Source organism: Daphnia pulex, chromosome 9, assembly GCF_021134715.1.
Source record: "Daphnia pulex isolate KAP4 chromosome 9, ASM2113471v1".
Classification (NCBI taxonomy): Eukaryota; Metazoa; Arthropoda; class Branchiopoda; order Diplostraca; family Daphniidae; genus Daphnia; species Daphnia pulex.
Window position 1 is genome coordinate 2,001,116 of NC_060025.1, and position 20,227 is coordinate 2,021,342.

The window sequence follows — 20,227 nt, forward strand, 5'->3', positions numbered from 1 at the left end:
TCCAACACGCGCCATACGAGATGACCATGATGGGAATAACAAATCTCATCTGTGATCGTATCCCCCCCCCCCATTTTTATTATATTTGGTAACAAAACGAACCAATAACAACGGCTATCTCTTTTTTTGTGCTTATATTTTCCATTCGATTTGTGCATCTCCTGGCACGCAACTTCGTGTGCCACGCACATGGAAACGCTTTTCCCCCCCTTTTGGCTTGAGGCTAAAGTTGATATTATCGCACGATAACACAAAAAAAACGAATACGAAGAATCGAGAGTCGTCGGGAGTCAACTCGAGTGCACAGACGACGCCAATTTTCAACAGGATATCTTAGTGTGTGCAGCAGGCACGTAGCAGATGTATACATTGGCCTTGGTTACATAAACTTGTGGTCCAACTTTTCATTTGAATATTTTATTTCTTTCTCGTTCAGTGGCCGAAAGATTGACGTTGAAGAACACACACACCAACAATTTTGTCTTGGTGACCATCATCATCATGGTGGCCGCCATTTTTCTCAGCTTGATATTATTGGCCCTCGTCGTCGTTTTATTTCTGTTTACACAATGTCGCCGCCGACTCGGAAACATTCCTCCAGGTAATAAAGAGCTTCTTCATTTGACTCTTAAAAAAGATATTAATTTTTTTAAAAGAGTAGATATATTTCCATCATCGCCATATTGATCATAATCTTCTCCCATAAGCCCCTAATAATAAACACCCGAATGCCTGCCTGTCTCCTGCTGTGGGGAGAAAAAGCAATATAATAAAATACTGCGAGTAAAATCTATACTAATACACTCTCTCGTGTGTCGTGAATTCTATACTCCTCTATATAAAAGGGCCCAGGGGCTTGCCGCTGGTTGGCTACATCCCGTTCTTGAAGAATCACGATGCCAAACCTTACAAGGCGCTGATCAAATTGAGCCAAATCTATGGCCCAGTGACTGGATTCTACATGGGACCGAGTTTCACCGTCTCAGTCTGCGGCTACGAGGCGGTTGTCGAAGCCCTGCACAATGAAGACTTGAACGGCCGACCCGATTCGGCCGCCCGGCGTGAAAGGACATTTGGCAAAAGACTCGGTGAATTATTCATTCGAAAACTTAAATGCTGGCAGGGGAGCGGGGCGGGGGGAAAAAAAAAGAAAAATTTGAATTTTATTTTTTTGATGATTTGAATAATACGAGAACAGGTTTGATGTTTATCGATGGAGATTTCTTCCGTGAGCAAAGGCGGTTCACTTTACGGCATTTGCGGGACCTCGGATTCGGTCGCACGTCCGCCGAGGACATGATACAAGACGAAATTCGTGAGATGATCCGTGTCATTGGCGATCAATCCAGTTCCGATCCGAGTGGAGTGGTCGATTTTAAAAACGGAATTTTCAATCGCTCCGTTCTCAACATTTTGTGGGCGCTGATTGGAGGTGAGCGGTTCCATCGGGACGACGCCCGTCTCACCAACCTTTTGAACATGGTCGATTTCTTCAATCGAAATTTCAAACCTCAAACGGCCAACGTTGCTGTGCCCGGTTTCCTCCTCCGAATGTTCCCGTCTCTTAGAAAAATACTGGGCATCCGCAACGACATCTTTGAGCCACTTCAAAACTTTATTCGAGTATAGGAAAATTTTATTTGAATTTATTTATTTACCTATCAAATTCATCATCCGAATTATACGTAATAATTTAGACAGTTATTGAAGAACACGCTCGTGATCGTGACGATGTCCCACGTGATTTCATCGACGTCTACTTGAAGGAAATGGAGAAACAGCAAATGGATTTACCAGAAGACCAGAAACAATCTACGAGCTTCCACGGTAATAAAGCCGTCAATTAATTGCTAATCAATGAAATTTGCTCATTCATTATTTTCCACGTTAGTCGAACAACTAATTGCGCTCGTAATCGATCTCTTCCTCGCTGGAGCGGAGACTAGCAGCAACGCCATCGGTTTTCAAATAATTCATTAAAAAATAAAATCGATTCAAAAATAATTAGCAATTTAATATTTATAGGTTTCGCGCTACTTTACATGGTTCATTACCCGGAAGTTCAACGGAAAATGCAAGCCGAGCTGGATCGAATTTGTGGCGACGCTCTTCCGTCGCTTGCCCATCGTCCTAGGTCAAAAGATATAATTAGACAATTAAAATTCAATAATTTTAAATAAGAAATTTACCTTTTTTCAAACCAGTCTGGTGTACACCGAGGCCGTTCTCATCGAATCTCTTCGTCTGGCCAATGTGGCGCCTTTGACTTTGATGCACTGCGCCTCTAAGGATACCCAACTCGGAGGATTCAACATCCCTAAGGTGAGAGTCAATTCTATTTTGGTAGAGCCTAGCTTTCATTGCCATCTTTTTTGTCCCAATCCATGAATCACGCACAGGCAAGTCTGGTGCTGATCAATCTCTATTCCGTCAACATGGATGAAACTTACTGGACCGATCCGCAAGTATTCAGACCTGAAAGGCATTTAGATTCCGATGGAAGTCTATTGAAGAAATCGGAGCGCTTTATGCCTTTCGGCTTAGGTATAGAATTTTTAACTACTCTATAGGGGGAGGATATCCTATATATATTTGTCATTTGATTTAACTGCAGGTAAACGACAGTGTTTGGGCGAACCGTTGGCTCGAAATAGTTTCTTCCTTTTTACGGCGGCGTTGGTTAAAGCGTTCCAGTTGGAAGCCGTTCCGGATCGCCCTCTTCCAACGTTGGACCCTCTGACTGGCGTAACCAACGGATACCAGGGATTCCAAGCCATCGTAACGCCCCGCATTTAAAAATTAAAAAAAAAATTCTCAAATAAAATGCAAATAAAAAAACAAAACAAACAAATGCACACGGCCGCCCAGGAAACTTTTTCAAAATATAAAAAGAACCAAACATTTCTGAAGAAGTTGAGATCATCACTCACCTTGACGGCGGTAATTCGTTTTCCCCGATGCTGAAAACATTCGACTTTACAATATGGAAACAATTTCTTTTTTTCTGGATGAGAAATATAAAAGAAAAAGTTAAAAAAATAAAAAGATTTTTTCGGTATTTACACGATGAAATTCAACTTATTGACGGGTCGATTCGGCATTCTTTAGCCCGGAATGATGGATGATTTTACCCTGAGGGAAGATCGCTTTTAGTGCGAAATACCCCATATGAATGAATGGATGTAAATATAGCGCAGGGCGAGGCATAATCAAAAAATATCTCGGAGATTTTTCTTATTTTTTTCCCGTCAAGAGTCGTTAGTCAAAAGGTCGAGTCCTGTCTCTTCCTGACATTTTGAAAAACATTTTTCTTCCTGGAAACGGTAGGAGACGGTTTTGTGTGTGTATAAACATATATATAATCTATTCTTGCCCACTGCGCACGCGGAGGGTTGTGGCTACTTTTGTCGACCCCATTTCTGGTTGGATTTTGATTTGTAGCCCATCTTTAGAGAAAACACACCCCCAGACGGGCCCACAATATACTCGCTCTCGCGAACGGATAAGGAGACAGGAAATGGATGCATGCGCTCAGCTGATAGCTCAAAATAATATTTTAAAAAACGTATTTTTCTTTTCTGTTTTGTCCCTTTCTCAATAACAAAATACGATAACAGATTTGTACTCGAGCCATCCGCTGCCATGCCATGTAATCAATTGAACGCCAGATTTCTTCTCTTAATCTTTTGCCCAAATAGATTTTGGAAAAAAGTGCGATAGCATTTATCGGAAATCGATTTCACTCTCCACTGATGATTTCGTTTCTAAAAAAAGAAAAAGCGGTTGGCCAGGATAAACGGACGGCGCGTGGATAGTGAAAAACGTGGAGGATTAAGAGGCTCGTGTCAGTCCGATAATGGTGGTTGACCTTTTGGAACAATTGTATGCTTTCCGAGACAAGACAAAGATGTACACACACAGAGTCTCACTAACTTTACCAACGTCGGTAATCTGCAACACACACGCACAAGGTTAGACTTTTTCAATGGATAATTGGTGTGGGTGTTTCGCCTGTTTTAAAACAAAAGATTCTTACTCTTTTCCCCCCCAGAGGCCATATAATAATAATTTTTTAAAAATATAAATTTATCAATTTAATAATTATTTAGTTTGGTTTTGTTTTTTCAAACTGAAAGTTCGTCATCGCCAGCCAAATCGTCCAGCTCATCATCTTCATCTTCACTGACCTGAAATTATTAAAAATGAATGAATGAATGAAATACAATGAAATTAATATTAAAGTATGAATTACCGTTTGACCGAGGTTTTTCAACCGGTCCTTATATTTTAGCACCTGTCCATCCTGATCGGCTAAAAGGACAAGCAAGTCTTCCTGATCTTTTTTGACTCGTTCAATCTCGTCTTGAAGTCCGGCATTGACCGACAGACAGTCAGCCAATCGCTTCTGCGAATCGCCTAATTCCGCTTCCATCGCTTCCAGTCGACTCTTGACTGCTTTGAGCTCTAGCTCGAGCGGATTAGCTGCCGACGTTGATTCCGGTTGACGAAAGAACGAACACACTTGGACGTCCTGAAAAAAAAATAAAATTAAAAAAGAGATGACAATCATCCAGGAATGATTCCAAACAGAAAAATAGCTGCTGATACTTCATGCGTGGTAAAGCTATCCATTATGGAAGCCGATTGGGTTGAAGCGAATTCGACAGCGATTCCGTTCTACATGCAGCGGATAATATATGTGTTGAATCAGTAAACCATGCAAAAGCTGCAAAAGGAATCCCAAAATGCATCCGCATCATGACATGTATACTCACAGACGGAGGAATGCCAACGTAGTGATTGGCAGCTTGTTGCTGCTCTTCCAGCTGACCGCGAAGTCTCTCATTGTCTAGACGTAACGCTTCCAGCTCTTTCACCAACTTGTCAGTCGACGATTCGGGTGGCGGAGTTGAAGGCTCGCCTCCGTCAATTATGACGTTATTGTTCCGTTGGGCCTTGAGCAATGTATTTTGATCCTGGAGGTGCTGCACGTTGACGTTCAACTCTTCGATCTTGCTCTGAGAGTGCGTCACAAGGTAAATCAAGAAATTGTTCTCCCAGCGTAAAGGTTTTCTCGGGAAAATATACCTGAGCGGCTATGTGATCCCCTTCCAAGGCAGCTAATCGCTGCCGCAGGTGTTGTATCTGTCCATCTTGCTCACGAATGACGTCCTTGTATTTGGCCAAAGCCTTCAATTCCGATTAAAAGATATTTGTATCATAGATATCGATTATTATTACGATTATTACGACCTACCATCGATTCGGACGGGGATTCGGCTCCTTTAGGACTGGTAGGCGGAGCCACCGCTTTGGCAATGACACCCTCTAGTCCTATTAATAGAACGAAACACAAGAAGGAAAAAAAAGAACTGGTTAAAGCTATATCTAAAGATGAAATCCAATCCAAGTCCTGTCAGTCAACTCTATACGTTGATCGAGTAGCCATGGCTGCCAGCGGGAAATTGAATACCTTTGTACAAGCGACAGAACTCGTGATCGAATTGGATATCAGCCGCGGTATTGATCCGAATTTGAGGGTGTTTGAGGGCTTTGCTGTACACTTCGTGTTTAGCGATCTCGGCAAGTTTGTCGACGAATGTTTCGACTCCGATTCGCTTGGTTATTAGTTGGCACAGGGATTCCTACATGACGATAACACTCAATACAGTAAATGACTAGGTGCAACTGGGCAGCAACGAAAATATACCTTGGAAAAGTTGCTGTTTGCATCGTTGTTGTAGACCACGCAGAGTCCTAGGAGAAAAGCGCACAAGCTCTGCACAAGCACCTCTTGGTCGTCGTGCTCATTGGAAGCCACCTAAGATAACATTTCCCAATTTTTCTTTTACTAGGAGATACTTTAAGATAATTTGAAATGGGATTTTACCAGGGCCGTTAAAAATGCCACAGCATTTGGGAGTTTTAAAAATTGAGCCACAGAGTTGGGGCTATCTGCCAACCAGGTGGACAATAACGTCAGAATACCCAGTCGAGTCTGCAACTTGCCACCCTGAGACACACATAAATGTTAGTCAGAAACGTATAGTTCAAGATGAATTTGAATCAAGAAATTTACCAATTGGAGTATACTAAAAGCTTGTTGTAGGAGGGAAACGGGTGCGACATCTTTGGCGATAGCCAAGTGCACCCTTAGCAACAGTTCCCTGTTGTTGGTGTTGTTGACAAGAGCGTGAGAGAGTGCCACGGAAGAGAGCCAGTGAGAAAGGCAGTCGGTCGAGAACAGTCCACCGCACAATAATTGGCCAGCTGAAATTTGCTGCATGGCTATGATACGAAAAAAAGAGAAAACAGGTTTAATGTTTCCATGCCGGCTGGATATCACTTTCTCTTGCGGGGGGGATTATTATTCACCTTCTGCCGATGTGGGTAAAAGTGCCTGGATAATCTGTCCCTGACTGAAATCGTTCTTGTAGAGGAAACACTCGAAACAGTAGAGAACGGACGCTCGGAGCAGCACCGGCTGCTTTTCGTTGACCATAGACATGAGGAGAACGACCAAGGCTGTTCGCGGCGGTGACGAAGAGGCCATCACTTGGCCAAAGAATTCTTGATTGCTCCGGCAGCCGCGAATCGATTCGCCGACTGTGCAGATGATTTCGCTGAGGATGTCAGCCGGAACGCCGGGCGACATGAGTAGAGCACACAATTCGGAAAGCAGACCACAGCCGGCCACATTTTTCTGGGCTGGAGACACCACTTGAGTGGCGTTGGCCGGAGATACCAATGTTCTTACCACCTGTGGGGAAGAGATATATAACAGTACTTACTAACTCTCACTCTTTCCCTTTTTATTTATAGAATTAGGCTGTCGATGATGATTTTGTTTATACCTGAAGCATGGAATGTACATTGCTAATCTTCTGTATAGACCAACTGCCAGTTGGATCACCCCCCTCCGACTGTTGGCATGACTGGAAAAACGGTGTGATGTGCTTCATGCAGGATTCTGGTGGTTGCAATCGACTTTTTAAAATAGAATTCGAATTGAAATGAATTAGATGGATTACCTTCTCGAAAGACTGTCTGGTTTGAGGCGTTGCGTTTGAGGAGGTTGAGCATAAGTTGTAGGGAATCGTCTACGACGATACCGCCGTCACTGTAGCCCTCGCTGCGAACGACTTGAAAGAGCTGGTCGAAACCACGTTCATAGGCGATAATGTTTTGAATGTTGGCATTGCTTTTAGTCAGCTGGATGAGAAGGAGTAAGGCTTCGTTTCGCACGAAATCCCGGCTATCACTGAGGATATCGATTAATTTGGCCACACCCATCGGACATGCCAGAACAATTTCCTGCATTTCTTTCGATCTGTGAAAAAATGTGTATAATTAATAAAAGGTTTTTTTTAAAATAATGAACGAGTTAAAAATAGACACTGACTTGTTGTTTAAGAGGTTCATTAGCAGACGAATCGCTGGAAGTCGAACGTGAAAATCATATTCGTCTAGTAACGTGATGACGCTTATGACATTCTCTGCTTTTTTGAGAAAGATTTCAGTGAACTGCTCTCCAACTGGGGCACCGACACCCTCTTCTTCAAAAACCTCTGATGAAGTTACATTGCATAATGTTTCCAGGACGAAACTGGATGTCTCCAGATCCGGCTGGCCATTGAGCACCTCAATCAAGGCATCCAAGCCGTGGGCCCCCACTTCCAATCGATACTTTTTGGAAAGGGCTTTGATGGCTCTGCAGGCATCCCGTTTGTCCTCCAGCAGAGTCGAAGATGTGACTCTCTCAACCAGTCTCAGCACCTGATGAATAGAAAAAAAGAATATTTTAAAGAAGCAATCTTGACACGAATTCCCCCAAAAATAAACTCAAAAAGTCCTTCACACGCCATCGAATTTTACGGGCCACAGCTGTTTATCAGAAAAGAAAACGGTCAAGGACACGACTGCACTTAAGTGATTGACGTTAATTAATGTCAATTGAATTACCGTGTCAGCAGGAGAAGGCTCCGCTTCCGGCTGGCTGATGACAGACTTGAAGCCGAAAAAATAATCCATCACGACTTTGGGAAAGTATGTCTATAATAGTTCTATTTATTTATTTATTTACTTCTAAATTTGGAATCAAAGCCGTTTGGGTTACACGTCATTTCGATTCAACCAATTTCGTCTGCTTGGCTTTGTTGCCAGATATTTAAAATGGGCCGCGTTGAGCCGGTCACTAGGGAGGGCTTTTTGAATGGGATTTCGTGTTAGATTTGACAGATTCGCAGGTATCGGGTGTTGGCTCGAGGTCAAATTTGATCCTTTTGACGAATTCTCTGTTAATTTGAAATACATATCCTATCACGCGCTGAGGATATCCTTTCGCTCCGTGCCGCGTCTAATATTTAACGAATATAATTCTAGACTTGACATCCTGTCGATCGATCGAGGGGAAGAACGGATTGGGTTACAGCCTGCTGGCCACAGGCAATCTTTTACCAGGTGAAACAAAGAACCGTGCAGCAAGGAGGACCACTGTAAGCAGCGGTCGTGCTGCTGCTTGGTCCACAAAGATTCATGTATAATTCTAGTTTGGAAAATTATTTTTATCTACTGACGAGATCTATCTCGACCTTCACGCACAAATTGTGTGGGAAGTGTCAAACGGGATATCATGCCCAAGGCTTTCCTTTCCCTTGTTCTTTTGTTGTTTTTATTGTTGTCAAAGGTTTTTTTAAAAAAAAGAATCCCTATCCGCAAGAACTTGAAATACCTGCTTATAACGCCCGATTTTGCAGCGAGTGGTCTGCTGCCAGTCTGCTGCCAACAGCCTTATATCTTTTTTGCATACATTAGCCAACCACACAGTAGACATGAGGAAGCTATAAATCCTTATAATCCCATATCCTTTTTTCCCAAAAATGGAATTTTAACGTTTCAGGGTTCTGTTGAAAACAAGGCTGAACTGTGATATATCCCCTAGCACATCCAGAAAAAAAAGTTCTTTGTTGCAGCTAGAATTATTGATTGGTGGTACTATTATATAGCGTACCTTTTTTTTCTTCTCAACTTTAATCCATTTCTTTCCCTGCACCTCGCATCCGGCTGGCAGCTGCTGGTTGCAAACTCTTCCTGGACTGCCGTGAGCAGTCAGCAACAGAGTATATACAGTATATAATATACACAACAACACAATGTCTCTGGATGGCTATTGGCTCACCGGTAGTTTTAAGTTGCTGTTGCCATCCGAAGCCCTTAGCCTACGTGATGTCGAGCAGGGAAACCAGGAACTCCCTTCCTTGTAGTACCCCCTACGTTATTATTTTTATTTCACTTGGATTTTTTGTTTTATATTTGCCCTTTGTTCATTCAGTCCGTCATGCAAAACGTTGTTATCTTTTTTCCGTCTTCTGGTTTTTTCTAGAAGCCTTTAAAAAACCAGTTCGGAAATTTTGATACAGTAAAATAAAAATGGCTGATGTAAGAGATAAGAAAAATTTCTCCGGAAAAAAAAATTCAAGTCTCCCAAGACAAAGAAAAAGAGGTTGAGTTTAAATAAAAGAAAACAAAGAAAAAAGATGAAGTAAAAATATGGGGTGATTGCGTGTGACGTCACTGTTGCTGTGGGCCGCTAGGGCAATACACACTATACGCCAATATCCCCATTACCCTGGCAAACCCCTCCCAGACAAAGAAAGGAACATCAAAGTTCACAACAGATAACGTAGTCACTCTCGGATCCGGGACAAAGAAACACCACGCTACACCAGCGACACTCGACGGCTGGCGATGGATATTTAATTCATAACTAATGAAATCTTTTCATTTTCACGCTTTAAATTACTTAAAAATAGCTTCAGTTCAATGTAAAATAATTACAATCAACTTTCGTGTTGATCAAGTACGTAATTAGAATCAAATTATCTAGAAGATTCTGTGCACAGAGGGCTCTGGCGTCAGTTGAAACAATGTCGTCTGCTTGGAAACCGAGTGAACGCACCGTCAGTCTGCAGTGGTCGTTGCTAAGGTAGTCAACTCGAGAACAGAGGCCTTTCTTTCTCAGTCGATGGGCACCATTCACGTTGAAAAGGCTGTTTCACTTTGCAGTCGCCATCAATCGCCCTTGTTCTTTCACTAACAAAGACCGGCCCACTTTTTCTCCCTTATTCTCTTCTAAATTTTCACCTTGATCAAAGCAAAAAACAGTTCTTTTTCGCACACAGTCTCTCAAGTTTTTAAAGCAAATCACACAATCCTTAACTACCAAGAAACCCCCTTGCACGTTATTAAATTCGCCGGCTCTTTTTTCCCTTGTTTTATTCGTGACGTCCGAAATTTCGCCAACATTGAAGAAAATGGAGGTTATGCCGTTGCCAGTTGCTTTTGATTTTAATGAAGGTAAGAAAACAAAATTTCATTCAATGTCCCTATCTTTTATGTGTATTTGAGTCGGCTCACGAAATCGAACAAAGAAACCCCCAACCTACCGGCTTTGTCGTAGCCCGAACGTGCTAGAAAACCGTTGGGGAGAAAGTCACGTTTACCGGTTCCACCTATTTAAAAAAAACTTAAAGTTAAAATTGCACAACGTATTATCAACTGCTATTTAGTTCACATTTAATTGCTACGTGTGGGTGATTTCTTCGACTTTGTCTTGGTGATGAACTATGACCTTGACTCGTGCCTAGTCTGGACCTGTGTGTGTGTCTTTGTTCGCCCACCCCCATCCTCCTTGGGTCCCTTTGCCCATTAACCATAGAGACAAGAGAAAGGGCCCTTTGTACTGGGGACACACCTTAGATTGTCACGTTCTTAATCATCAATCGATTATCTTTTATTACAGATGTATGGAACACGAGCCTAGAAGATGCGGAGGAGCAAACGGCGAGAGACGTGCTAGCTGAATTATTGGCTGCCGAGTTGCGCCAAGTACGTATTAGCGGACAATGTGTGTAGTGATTGTGTGTGTGTATGTGTGTAATTTATGTCTTTTTCTTCTAACAATAGGCTCGGGCGAGATATCGCTTATCCAATGGCCAGCAACAAAGAGCGCCCAATGAAATTTTGTTGCCTGCCGGAATCCTCCAGTCCATAGCCACGGACATACTTACCGCATCAGCTGACGAGCCCTGCGGAATTAGGTAAGAAAAAAAACAACTCATTAACTGGCTATTTTATTTTATTGTTTCATGTTCTCTTATTTTTCTTCAGGGGGTGTATGGTGTTTATTGATTTTGAAGAACCCAACAACCGCAATAACAATGATCGGAAGCAACGGATTGGAGCCGTCAAATGCCATCCGTACACGGTCAACACATTCGAATTGTACCTGACGCTCCGTCCACACACTTCCTGGACTTCAAAGCTTCCACTGTTTCTCCAGTAAGTCTTTTTTTTTTAATTTTAAAATATTTTTAATTTGTAAAATTTATTAATTTTTGACATTAAATAGAAATCTGGCTTACCGTTCTACAATGGTCATCAGTCAAGACTACTCTCTGGTGAAACGTAAACTCTTCCGCTCATCTAGTCAGTAGAGGAAGACAAATATTAAGAAATAGAGGGGCAGCTCCTAGCCAGGATGGATCTGTCTGCGGATTTATCTGGAAAGGATGTTGAAGACGACGACGAGCAATCTCTTTGCACAGAGGGGTGTGTACCCGCCCGCCACCACACACACACACACATTATTATTATTATTACTATTAATATCTCTTTTCGTGGGAAGTTGTGTCTTTCATATTGGAACAAAGGTAACAAAAATGATTAAAAAAAGGAATAATGTACTAGAGTTCTAAACAAAAAAAAAAAAAGATAATATTGTATTACGTGCTGAAAATTTATGTTTAAAGACGATAAAGAAAAGAAACAAAAAAAAGATAGTTCATCATCCCACCATTTCTTTTTTCGGTAGCAAAAATCTCCTTCTCGTCCAAGTTTGTGTGATTATATTTCGAAGAAGAAAAGCTAAAAAAAAAATTAATTTTGTGCACTTTCAAACAAGCAGCATTGTTTCCATGATGTACACACATACCACCGGCTCTTTCGTAAACTCTTGATTCCTCCTCCTATATACTGGTGTGCTCCTGGAGGGTGCCGTGGATACCACAAAAAGTGATGGCCGTGTGTTCTTGTGTGTGTATTGTCTTGTTTTTGATTTTTCAATTTTTTTTTCCCTACTCCTTTTTGTCTTGTTGCTATATAGGACTCTCTCACATACACACACTCTTTAGATTGATATCGTGATGATGATGATATGATGGTGATGATCTTTGTTTTTGTATTCCCTCCCTTATTATACTATATATATATCCTTGAAATGTCGGTGTCTCCTGAACAAACAAAATTTGTTTGATGGATGTGAAGAAAAGACTAAAAATGTGAAAAAGACCAAAAAAAAATACAGTCAAGTCATGATGCAATGAAACAACAAACATTTCTTCGTTTATCTTTTCGTTATTTACGACCAGGGTGATCGTGTGGCTTATATGCTGCACGTGTTTAAGCGAAAACGTGGTTCATCTAAATCTGACCAGGTCACATTCCCAACGGGCGTGATGAACGGTGAAAAACAAGGAAAAACGAATTTTTGTTTTTGGACTGTTGCCCAATGCGAAATCGGACGTGACACATATCGTCCAGGTTGCGCGCGTGTTTTCAAGTGCTTACGTCAACGTTACACACAAAATAGATGAGGTTTATTTTAGCAGATGGGTTAGACGCGAATAACAAACACGGTTCAAAGGACGAACTCTGATTGTGCGCAACGGTCGCGTGGACTTTGTTGGCAGACAAAGTTCAATTTTTATTTCGATTTTTCTTTTTTTCCCTTTTATTGATTGAAGAGAAAAATCAGCCCAGTCAGGGTCCCAGGCAGCGCCAGCAAGGCTTTCGTTTCTTTTTCACCTCGACAGTGAGAAAGCGGGACACGTGTAGCAACAGCCTTTCCAAAAAGAAAAAAGTTGTTCTTTTTTGGAAAGTCGCTACTACTAGCCGGCTAGGACATGCGAAAGCCAAATGTCTATAGCTAGTAAAAAAAAAGGACGAATGAATATATATATATACACACTGTAAAGGGACACAAAGAACCAGAATGAACTAGAAAAGACTAGTTGAGGCAGTCTGTTACCATGCGCGCATATGGCATTGTTTCTTTCTCTCCGCAATGGGTCGTTAACAACAGAAGAGGAAAAACGATAGAAGAAGAAAAAGAGCTTTGTCTACATAATAAAATTGAAAAAAGACTGTTTTAAAAAAAAGTTTAGATACTGACAACAAATTTCTCTTTGTGGTTCTGGATTTGCATTTAAATTATTACCATATATGATTGTCAAACCATATCAAGAAGCAATCCAAACTTGTGTTTGTCGTTTGTCCTATGTAACTCACTAACTCGGAAAAGAAACGGGAAAAATTTATTATTATAATAATTCGGACGATATTCCAAATAAGCGGCAACGCTGCTAAGCGGCTTTTTAAAGAAGCAGACGAATTTAGATTTTTCCGTGCCATTTATCACGTGCATTTGAAATGAACGTATAAATTGACGTTACTTATATTATGAATCCGGCAAAGAAATTCAAGGGAAAACATTTGCAAACTAAATCAGCTCATTCGAGCCGACAATGGCAAGTTACAGATTTAGTACAGCCTCTGTTTAATTCAAATTATAACACAGAAGAATTTCTTCGAGCAGCGGCGGACGCCTGGTCTCTGCCAGAGAGACAGGATAAACAAGTCCAATTAGCGGAAACCAAATGTCTTGTGTGTAAAAATCCCTTCAACTGCTGTCAGCTTCGTAATTTCGTAGATGACGACAGTTTTCTACACCAACTAAAACATGAGCTGCTTTCACTTAATTTTCATGAAAGAAACAATGACTTGTACAAGTTCCACCAATCTCAGGATCTCAAGAAAGTTACAACCGCAGCTGTGTCTGCTCTTAAGAAATTTCTGTACACAGACTTCCGTCAGTGGCTCATCCAAGTCACGGGAATAGAGTTGAATGCAACAGTTGACATGAGCTGTGCACGCTACAACCACACAGGTATGTTATCCGATTAACATATTTTGAAACAAGCTTTGTCATTAAATATTGTTGTTGTTTTAGATGTCTTGCTTTGTCATGATGATGAACTTGAAGGGAGGAGAATTGCTTACATTCTGTACCTTGTTGATGAAGACTGGACCTCTGCAGATGGGGGGAACTTGGATTTATACAGTGTTGATGAGAGGAAACAACCAGACAGAATAGTCACATCTTTGCTTCCAGTATGGAACAGTCTAGCCTTCTTTGCTGTCACCCCAACATCATTCCACCAGGTACATAATTTATGAAAAGAGATTTTATTTGGAACTAAGAGTTGATGTGTATCACTTACAGGTGTCTGAAGTCTTGGCAGCTAGTAGTAACAAGTGTCGTTTGTCTGTAAGTGGCTGGTTCCACGGGAAGCCTTTCAAGCGACCTCCAACGTACGTCGAACCAGTTAAACATTTATCGAAACCGGAAGATATGGACGTTAGTATTCTAAAAACCAGTTGGAAAAATGAAATCGTGATTTTTTAATCAATTTCGAATCCCAGGAGGATGACTTCTACACGTGGATAAGCCCGGCGTATCTTGACCCTTCGACCCAGGGAGACGTGCAGTCAACATTTAGCGACAAGTCAGAAATCCAGTTGCAAGAGTTCATTCAACCCGACAAGTACGGGCAACTATGCGAAGCTCTGCATTCAATAGATACTTCTGACTGGATAACGCAGGGTCCAGCCAACAAAAGAAATTACGAATGTTCCGAATCTACCTCTTCAGTTGTTTTAAATGAAGCAAAAAAATTTTTCCAGTCCGAAGCTTTTTTCCTCGTGCTATCAAACCTCACAGGTTTAAAATTGCATCGACTGGCATCAACACCCAGCAGCAGTGAGAATGAAAGTTCATCTGATGAAAGTATGTACTTTTTTTCACATTTCCATCTCATTTACGAGAAAGCCAACCGCCAATTACTCTTTTCCCCGCAGAACCGAGCAACGGAACTTCAAAATCCAAAAAGGGGTCGTCCAGTGATATCGATCCTTGCTGCAGGCTTCAGGTGTGAAAATTAGTTTACTCTTTTTCGTGGTAAAGATTAATTTGCATGTATTGATTCATAGGTTTCACGCTGGCAAACCGGTTGTTATACTATGTTAAGTGATGAGGATGCACATGGCAGTGAATACGCCTTGGACGTTTGGTTCTTCCTGTCAGCAGATCACTGGCAGTTGCCCCACGGCGGACAAGTTTCTTATATCGCCAGGGGTGAAGATGAAGAGGTTTTTTATTATTGATGATGAGTTGGTAGTATTGCAGTAGTTACTATGCAGATCTCATTCTTCTTTTACAGTTACTTACAATTTGCCCGTCAAATAACTGCCTGGCTCTTGTCTATCGAGATCAGGACACGATGCGTTTTGTGAAACACATAAATTCACTCAGGTAATATTTTCACATTATTTTTAAGTCAAAGAATTAAATGACTAATAGATTGCTTTATTTTATTTGTTTCTTTTAGTGGCGACCTTAAGCATTTTACCATTAATGGTGTGTATTATGACCGGCCACCGAATAGAGAATGACTCATCGCTGTCAATTTGTGAGACAAATACATTTCTTCTACACGATTAGTATTCATGACAGGCATACAATCCGATTATCTCTGACGACCCACAAAAAGCCCTCACCTGTTCACCTCTGGCGATACGTGAGGTTTCTCTTTTTATCCTTCTAGAGATTATTCTGCCTTGCGCAAAACTGCCCTGACATCCAATGTTTGACAGAAATCAAAAGATCAATCATCGATAGATTGAGTGCATCAGTAGATTTGGATAGCCGAGGAAGTACGTCATCAGACTTTGCACTTCTACTTGAGTCAGAACTAGATTGACAGACTGGGTCAATATCCGGTCCTTGATCTACTACTCTTTTCCTACTTAAAAATCACGTACCTATTCCTAAGCAGGCATCCTGCTTGTGTAATCATAGATCAATCAATTCATAATTAATGGAAAACGTGATTCATCTCAATTAGGGAATTAGATGCATGGATCATTCCGTGACTGAAGGACTTTCACTTTAATAAGATACTCAGTTAAATCTGGAATGAATACTCAGGACATTTCTGGGGTTTTATTTATCATTCAACAATTAGGATGCCAGTTTCTTTTACATTTTCAATTTTTCGTCGCTTTCATTTGAAATTTGTAAGCAATTTATTCTCGATCGGAAACATAAAATTTAGAACCAAAATGACTGGCATGCAAGAATAGCAGGGCAAACCATTTTTGCACAAACAAAAAGAAATTATTAGAAAAAATATTTACACAATAATGCCACAACTATCTTCAAAATCTTCTTCTTAATGACAGTTTGCGGTCGGACATGTTCAGCGAAGGAGACTTTGACCTTTTCTTTGACATTTTCAGTACGGTGGGCAACATAGCGCTCAAGCTACTGCTAGATTCTTCTTCAAATAAAAATTCGGTAGGTGACTCAACTGGACTGTAGGTCGTTGGCGAAGTGGAATTGCTGCTACTTGAATCACTTGTCGACAAAGTGATAGTTTGAGCACCAACGGACAAAGAATTGCTATCCTTAGAACTCCCAGATTCCAATGGATCGGGAATGGAATCATCGGAAGTTGATTGTCTAGAGACGTCACTATCAGACGTACCAGCAGCTGAAACCGGACGTGAACTAATCGAAGGTGGTTCATCACTTTCACTACTGTCCGATAAACAGATCATTTCGTAAACCTTTGGTGGGACATAGATCTCCGTCACTTCTTCTTCGCTTTCATTTTCTACTTTCGGAGGCTCGTTCTTGATTTTGAAAGCTGGAGGTTCCTCAGGCAACGGTAGAGTAATAGGTGGTGGCGGCAAAGGTGGACGCTGCCGAATTTCGTTGATTAAACGATCGTAACTCTCTTTGTTACTGCGTAAATACTGAAGATTTTCCTCCTCGATTTTTTCTATATCATTTGTTTTCACTTTAGCGGAAGCAAGACGTAGTTCAGTAGCCAATCGATGGTTTTCGGCTTCTTCTCGTACATGTATTTCTATCAGTTCTTCGACCGGTCTGGGCTCCAAAGCATCGCACTCAGAATTGTAGAGAATGGTAAACTTCTTGTGTCGATTGATCAGAGTAGCTTTGTCACCAACATTGCTGAGTCCCAATGTTCTAAGCCTTTTCTTCAGCTCTTGTTCCTTCATTAGATGATATATCAGCTTTGGCATGGGCTTCCTCTTGGCAGGTTTGTTTGAGTTCAAACATGAATCCAGATGAATGTTGATAATAGTCTCCCTTATCAAGTTATGACACACAGGACAAAGAACTTCTTTCACATCATTAGAAGATTGACTTGGAGGTTTCTGATGAGCACTAGGTCTTGATGCTCTTACAGGTTGGCTGCATGATGCTATTGGAGGTTGATGAGTATCTACGACAGGAACACTTGATGATGCCAAAAAGACAGAAATGTAGCTGTTCAGACTTTTTCCATCAGCTGCTGTGAAAGAAGATGATGAAATATTCTCTTTATGAACATTCTGACCAGGCAATATTTCACTTTCTGCTTGTTTGTGAATTATGGCTGAGGAATGAGAAGATAAACTGTCTCTTGAAGTTTCTGTTGAAAAACCTTCTTGTTGTTGATCTCTGGTGTTCACTAGAGTATTCAAAACATAATTCTTTACTGGCTGAAAGCATTTGATGATTTCTTCAAGGCAACGGTTTGGGCGCAGCAACCCATCAGAAATGTCAACAAAACATATTGGACAGCTGTTCTTGAGACTTATGTTTTTCCTGATGCATAACGAACAAACTGTAAATTTTAAAAAAAAGCACACATGAAGCCTTAGTATTAATATGTAAATATAAAACTAATAAAGGTATTACAATTGTGTGAGCAAGCAGTTGATATCACAGGATTTTTCATATAGTTGTAGCATATTGGACAGTGTAGACGGTCATCTATATTTTTTAACTGAGGCAACTCTCTCGGCCAAGTAACTGGAATGTCATCTGAGTTAAACAAATCTCCCATTTCAATGCAGTATTGTACTATTGTTTCACAATTTTACATGATCAAAGCCACAGCCCGCGCCATCACAAAATCTTTTCAAGTCTCATGTTAACAGCAACGTTGCCATTTTTATTTCCGGTACAACTTTTTTTGTTTTGAATTTGAAATCAAAATATGTTTTTATAATTTATAATTTCAGATGATAGGATTCTCCACGGTATGCAATTATATTTCGTATCAATGGAATAAGATGAAAATTAGATTTTAATACTGTGTTGCGACGTTCAATTGTTTCAGAAAGTGACCATGCTTCTCAAACTGAAAATAAAAAACATATGCAGGTATATATTTTTTTCTGATTAAAAAAATTTTTTAAGCATTTGTTACCATTCTCCTTTTTCAATTAGTTCCACAGCTTCATTTATGTTTTCAATTGGCATGGTGTGGCTTATAAATTCATCCACCATCAATTCCTTGGCTAAATATTCATCCACTAACTTTGGGATTTGGTCACGGCTCTTCCACCCTGACATATGATGGCCTTATTGTATGATCCATGGTATTAAAATTTTTATTTAAATATTTTAAACCTCCAAAATAGGTCCCTTTAATGGTTCTTCCATAGATTAGTTGTATAGGATTGTACGAGACTTCTGCTGTCAAATCAGCTACTCCCACAATAGTTAATACACTCAAACCTTCTTTACAGGCATTCATTGCTGCTTTCTGAAATGCAAAAAAATCTATTAAAGTCATTAGCTAACAAATTTTAATTTGTACTACCATGCAACTGGGGATGCCACAACACTCAAAAGCGTAGTCTAATCCTCCTGTTGTCATATCCATAATTACTTCCTCTATAGGTATTTTGTAGTCATCTGGGTTGATGAAATCAGTGATTCCAAATTTCTTGCCTGTAATAATCATTATTCAATCCAAGTTTTAAAAATACTTACCAGCATTAGATAAATGAATTCAAACCAATATTTTCTTTAGATGGATTAATATCAATGACCAATGACCACGACATGTAAAGCGAGTCGTACCGTCATTCATTAATCCAGCAAGCTATATATAAATAGAAATGTAAATTTCGTTTCGTTTTATCAACTGTAGGATTAGTGGATTACTTGGAATGTGCCGTTAACATTACAAATGTTGGTCTCGCTAGACTTGCAAAATTCACAATTGTAACACTGAGCTGTATAAACCGGGATTACGTGATCGCCTAATTGTAATCGATGGTTCTTTTAATTTTATTATATCGTTTCCATTTAAATAGATGAAATAACCTGGTTCAACGGAAGTAACGTTAGGTCCAACGCTTTCCACAATGCCAGCTCCTTCGTGACCGAGGATGCACGGAAATACATCCGGTCCGTCTCCCCCTCTTTGAAAAAACAAGTCAGTATGGCAAACCCCGGAAGCGACGATCTTGATGCGGACCTCTCCTGTCAGTGGAACAGCCACTTGTACCGTTTCAATCGTGAGCGGTTCTCCGACCGCCCATGCCACTGCAGCCCGACATTCAATCACCTGAAAAGATTTCCAACTCGGTTGATCGACTTTTTGTTGTGAGTAAAAACAAGTCACATTTTTTCAAGAAGCAATCAAAGCATCGAAGGGCGTGTTACGTGACGTCATCACCGTGAGGTTTGGCACCGATCGATTGAAACTGTCCCAAAGAAGCAGATGGCTCACTCGCTTTCTTCTTCTTTGGGGGAAGATTTTGCCTAAACTTTCCTTATTAGTCGACACAATAATTTTACCTTTCCAAGAGTAGTTGTTAATTCCATAGTTATCGTGTTCCAAAATACTAATTATGTGGGAATATCTTTTAGTTAATCCACAATGGACCGGAGACAAAAAAAAGCTTTTGTAGCCTAGCTAACCTTGTAATAGCCCTATGGCGGTGATGCCAATTCGGTCACTTTTCAGAAACCAGCGGTCGGGATTTTTGCATTTCTTATCGAAGAGATAACATGCGCAGAATGTCTAAAGGCTATGGGGCGCATTCACTCTTGTTAGCCTTGTTCTCTATACGGACGTGAAAGGAATTATTCAATCATTAACCTCAAAGAGGAGGAACAAGGGGCTGGGCTGGACAGCAGCCTCATTTTCTAATCAAACGCCCAAGGTTTCCTTTCTCCGTTGGTTATATAATTAACGCCTTGGTATCACATCCCTTAACCCATCGTTTACCTTGAGGAAAA

The 20,227-nt window shown here is 40.7% G+C and overlaps 5 protein-coding genes and 2 long non-coding RNA genes across 10 annotated transcripts; 2 read left to right on the forward strand and 5 right to left on the reverse strand.

Moving 5' to 3' along the window:
- Positions 1–11: 11 nt before the first annotated feature.
- Positions 12–3,027, forward strand: LOC124203219 (methyl farnesoate epoxidase-like). Of its 2 annotated transcripts, XM_046599921.1 has the most exons (10): positions 12–362; positions 437–601; positions 846–1,088; positions 1,199–1,623; positions 1,698–1,827; positions 1,892–1,960; positions 2,026–2,134; positions 2,205–2,322; positions 2,400–2,544; positions 2,615–3,027. In XM_046599921.1, exons 2-10 carry the CDS (start codon positions 502–504, stop codon positions 2,794–2,796), a joined length of 1,521 nt encoding a protein of 506 aa, XP_046455877.1. In that variant the 5' UTR covers positions 12–362; positions 437–501; the 3' UTR covers positions 2,797–3,027. The 2 variants fall into 2 exon arrangements, with proteins under 2 accessions (XP_046455877.1, XP_046455876.1); XM_046599920.1 differs by having other exon boundaries at positions 237–601.
- An 836-nt stretch (positions 3,028–3,863) lies between these two features.
- On the reverse strand, positions 3,864–8,151 carry LOC124203212 (general vesicular transport factor p115-like). 2 transcript variants are annotated; one of them, XM_046599909.1, is made up of 15 exons: positions 7,963–8,151; positions 7,403–7,776; positions 7,032–7,330; positions 6,855–6,970; positions 6,376–6,760; positions 6,080–6,288; positions 5,891–6,013; positions 5,711–5,821; positions 5,474–5,645; positions 5,258–5,334; positions 5,089–5,190; positions 4,776–5,018; positions 4,609–4,677; positions 4,253–4,531; positions 3,864–4,187 (listed from the first exon to the last, which is right to left on the reverse strand). In XM_046599909.1, the coding sequence occupies exons 1-15, from the start codon at positions 8,029–8,031 to the stop codon at positions 4,125–4,127; spliced, it is 2,691 nt and encodes an 896-aa protein (XP_046455865.1). In that variant the 5' UTR covers positions 8,032–8,151; the 3' UTR covers positions 3,864–4,124. The 2 variants fall into 2 exon arrangements, with proteins under 2 accessions (XP_046455865.1, XP_046455866.1); XM_046599910.1 differs by lacking the exon at positions 4,609–4,677.
- An 869-nt stretch (positions 8,152–9,020) lies between these two features.
- LOC124203229 lies at positions 9,021–9,305 on the reverse strand. The gene is made up of 2 exons (XR_006878467.1): positions 9,179–9,305; positions 9,021–9,095 (listed from the first exon to the last, which is right to left on the reverse strand). It is a non-coding gene; the product is annotated as an uncharacterized LOC124203229 (long non-coding RNA).
- Positions 9,306–10,124: 819 nt separating this feature from the next.
- Positions 10,125–13,395, reverse strand: LOC124203228. The gene is made up of 3 exons (XR_006878466.1): positions 13,277–13,395; positions 13,088–13,178; positions 10,125–12,985 (listed from the first exon to the last, which is right to left on the reverse strand). It is a non-coding gene; the product is annotated as an uncharacterized LOC124203228 (long non-coding RNA).
- Positions 13,396–13,416: 21 nt separating this feature from the next.
- LOC124203217 (prolyl 3-hydroxylase OGFOD1-like) lies at positions 13,417–15,615 on the forward strand. Its single transcript, XM_046599917.1, has 8 exons — positions 13,417–14,005; positions 14,069–14,280; positions 14,342–14,476; positions 14,542–14,905; positions 14,977–15,047; positions 15,109–15,267; positions 15,339–15,430; positions 15,507–15,615. Exons 1-8 carry the CDS (start codon positions 13,519–13,521, stop codon positions 15,568–15,570), a joined length of 1,584 nt encoding a protein of 527 aa, XP_046455873.1. The 5' UTR covers positions 13,417–13,518; the 3' UTR covers positions 15,571–15,615.
- Positions 15,616–16,100: 485 nt separating this feature from the next.
- On the reverse strand, positions 16,101–18,035 carry LOC124203215 (E3 ubiquitin-protein ligase RAD18-like). The gene is made up of 2 exons (XM_046599916.1): positions 17,888–18,035; positions 16,101–17,813 (listed from the first exon to the last, which is right to left on the reverse strand). Exons 1-2 carry the CDS (start codon positions 18,033–18,035, stop codon positions 16,336–16,338), a joined length of 1,626 nt encoding a protein of 541 aa, XP_046455872.1. The 3' UTR covers positions 16,101–16,335.
- Positions 18,036–18,222: 187 nt separating this feature from the next.
- LOC124203223 (alcohol dehydrogenase class-3-like) lies at positions 18,223–20,183 on the reverse strand. 2 transcript variants are annotated; one of them, XM_046599930.1, is made up of 8 exons: positions 19,784–20,183; positions 19,307–19,550; positions 19,145–19,242; positions 18,996–19,082; positions 18,798–18,928; positions 18,605–18,740; positions 18,402–18,540; positions 18,223–18,332 (listed from the first exon to the last, which is right to left on the reverse strand). In XM_046599930.1, exons 4-8 carry the CDS (start codon positions 19,042–19,044, stop codon positions 18,308–18,310), a joined length of 480 nt encoding a protein of 159 aa, XP_046455886.1. In that variant the 5' UTR covers positions 19,045–19,082; positions 19,145–19,242; positions 19,307–19,550; positions 19,784–20,183; the 3' UTR covers positions 18,223–18,307. The 2 variants fall into 2 exon arrangements, with proteins under 2 accessions (XP_046455886.1, XP_046455887.1); XM_046599931.1 differs by lacking the exon at positions 19,784–20,183 and adding an exon at positions 19,608–19,773.
- Between the last annotated feature and the right edge of the window lie 44 nt (positions 20,184–20,227).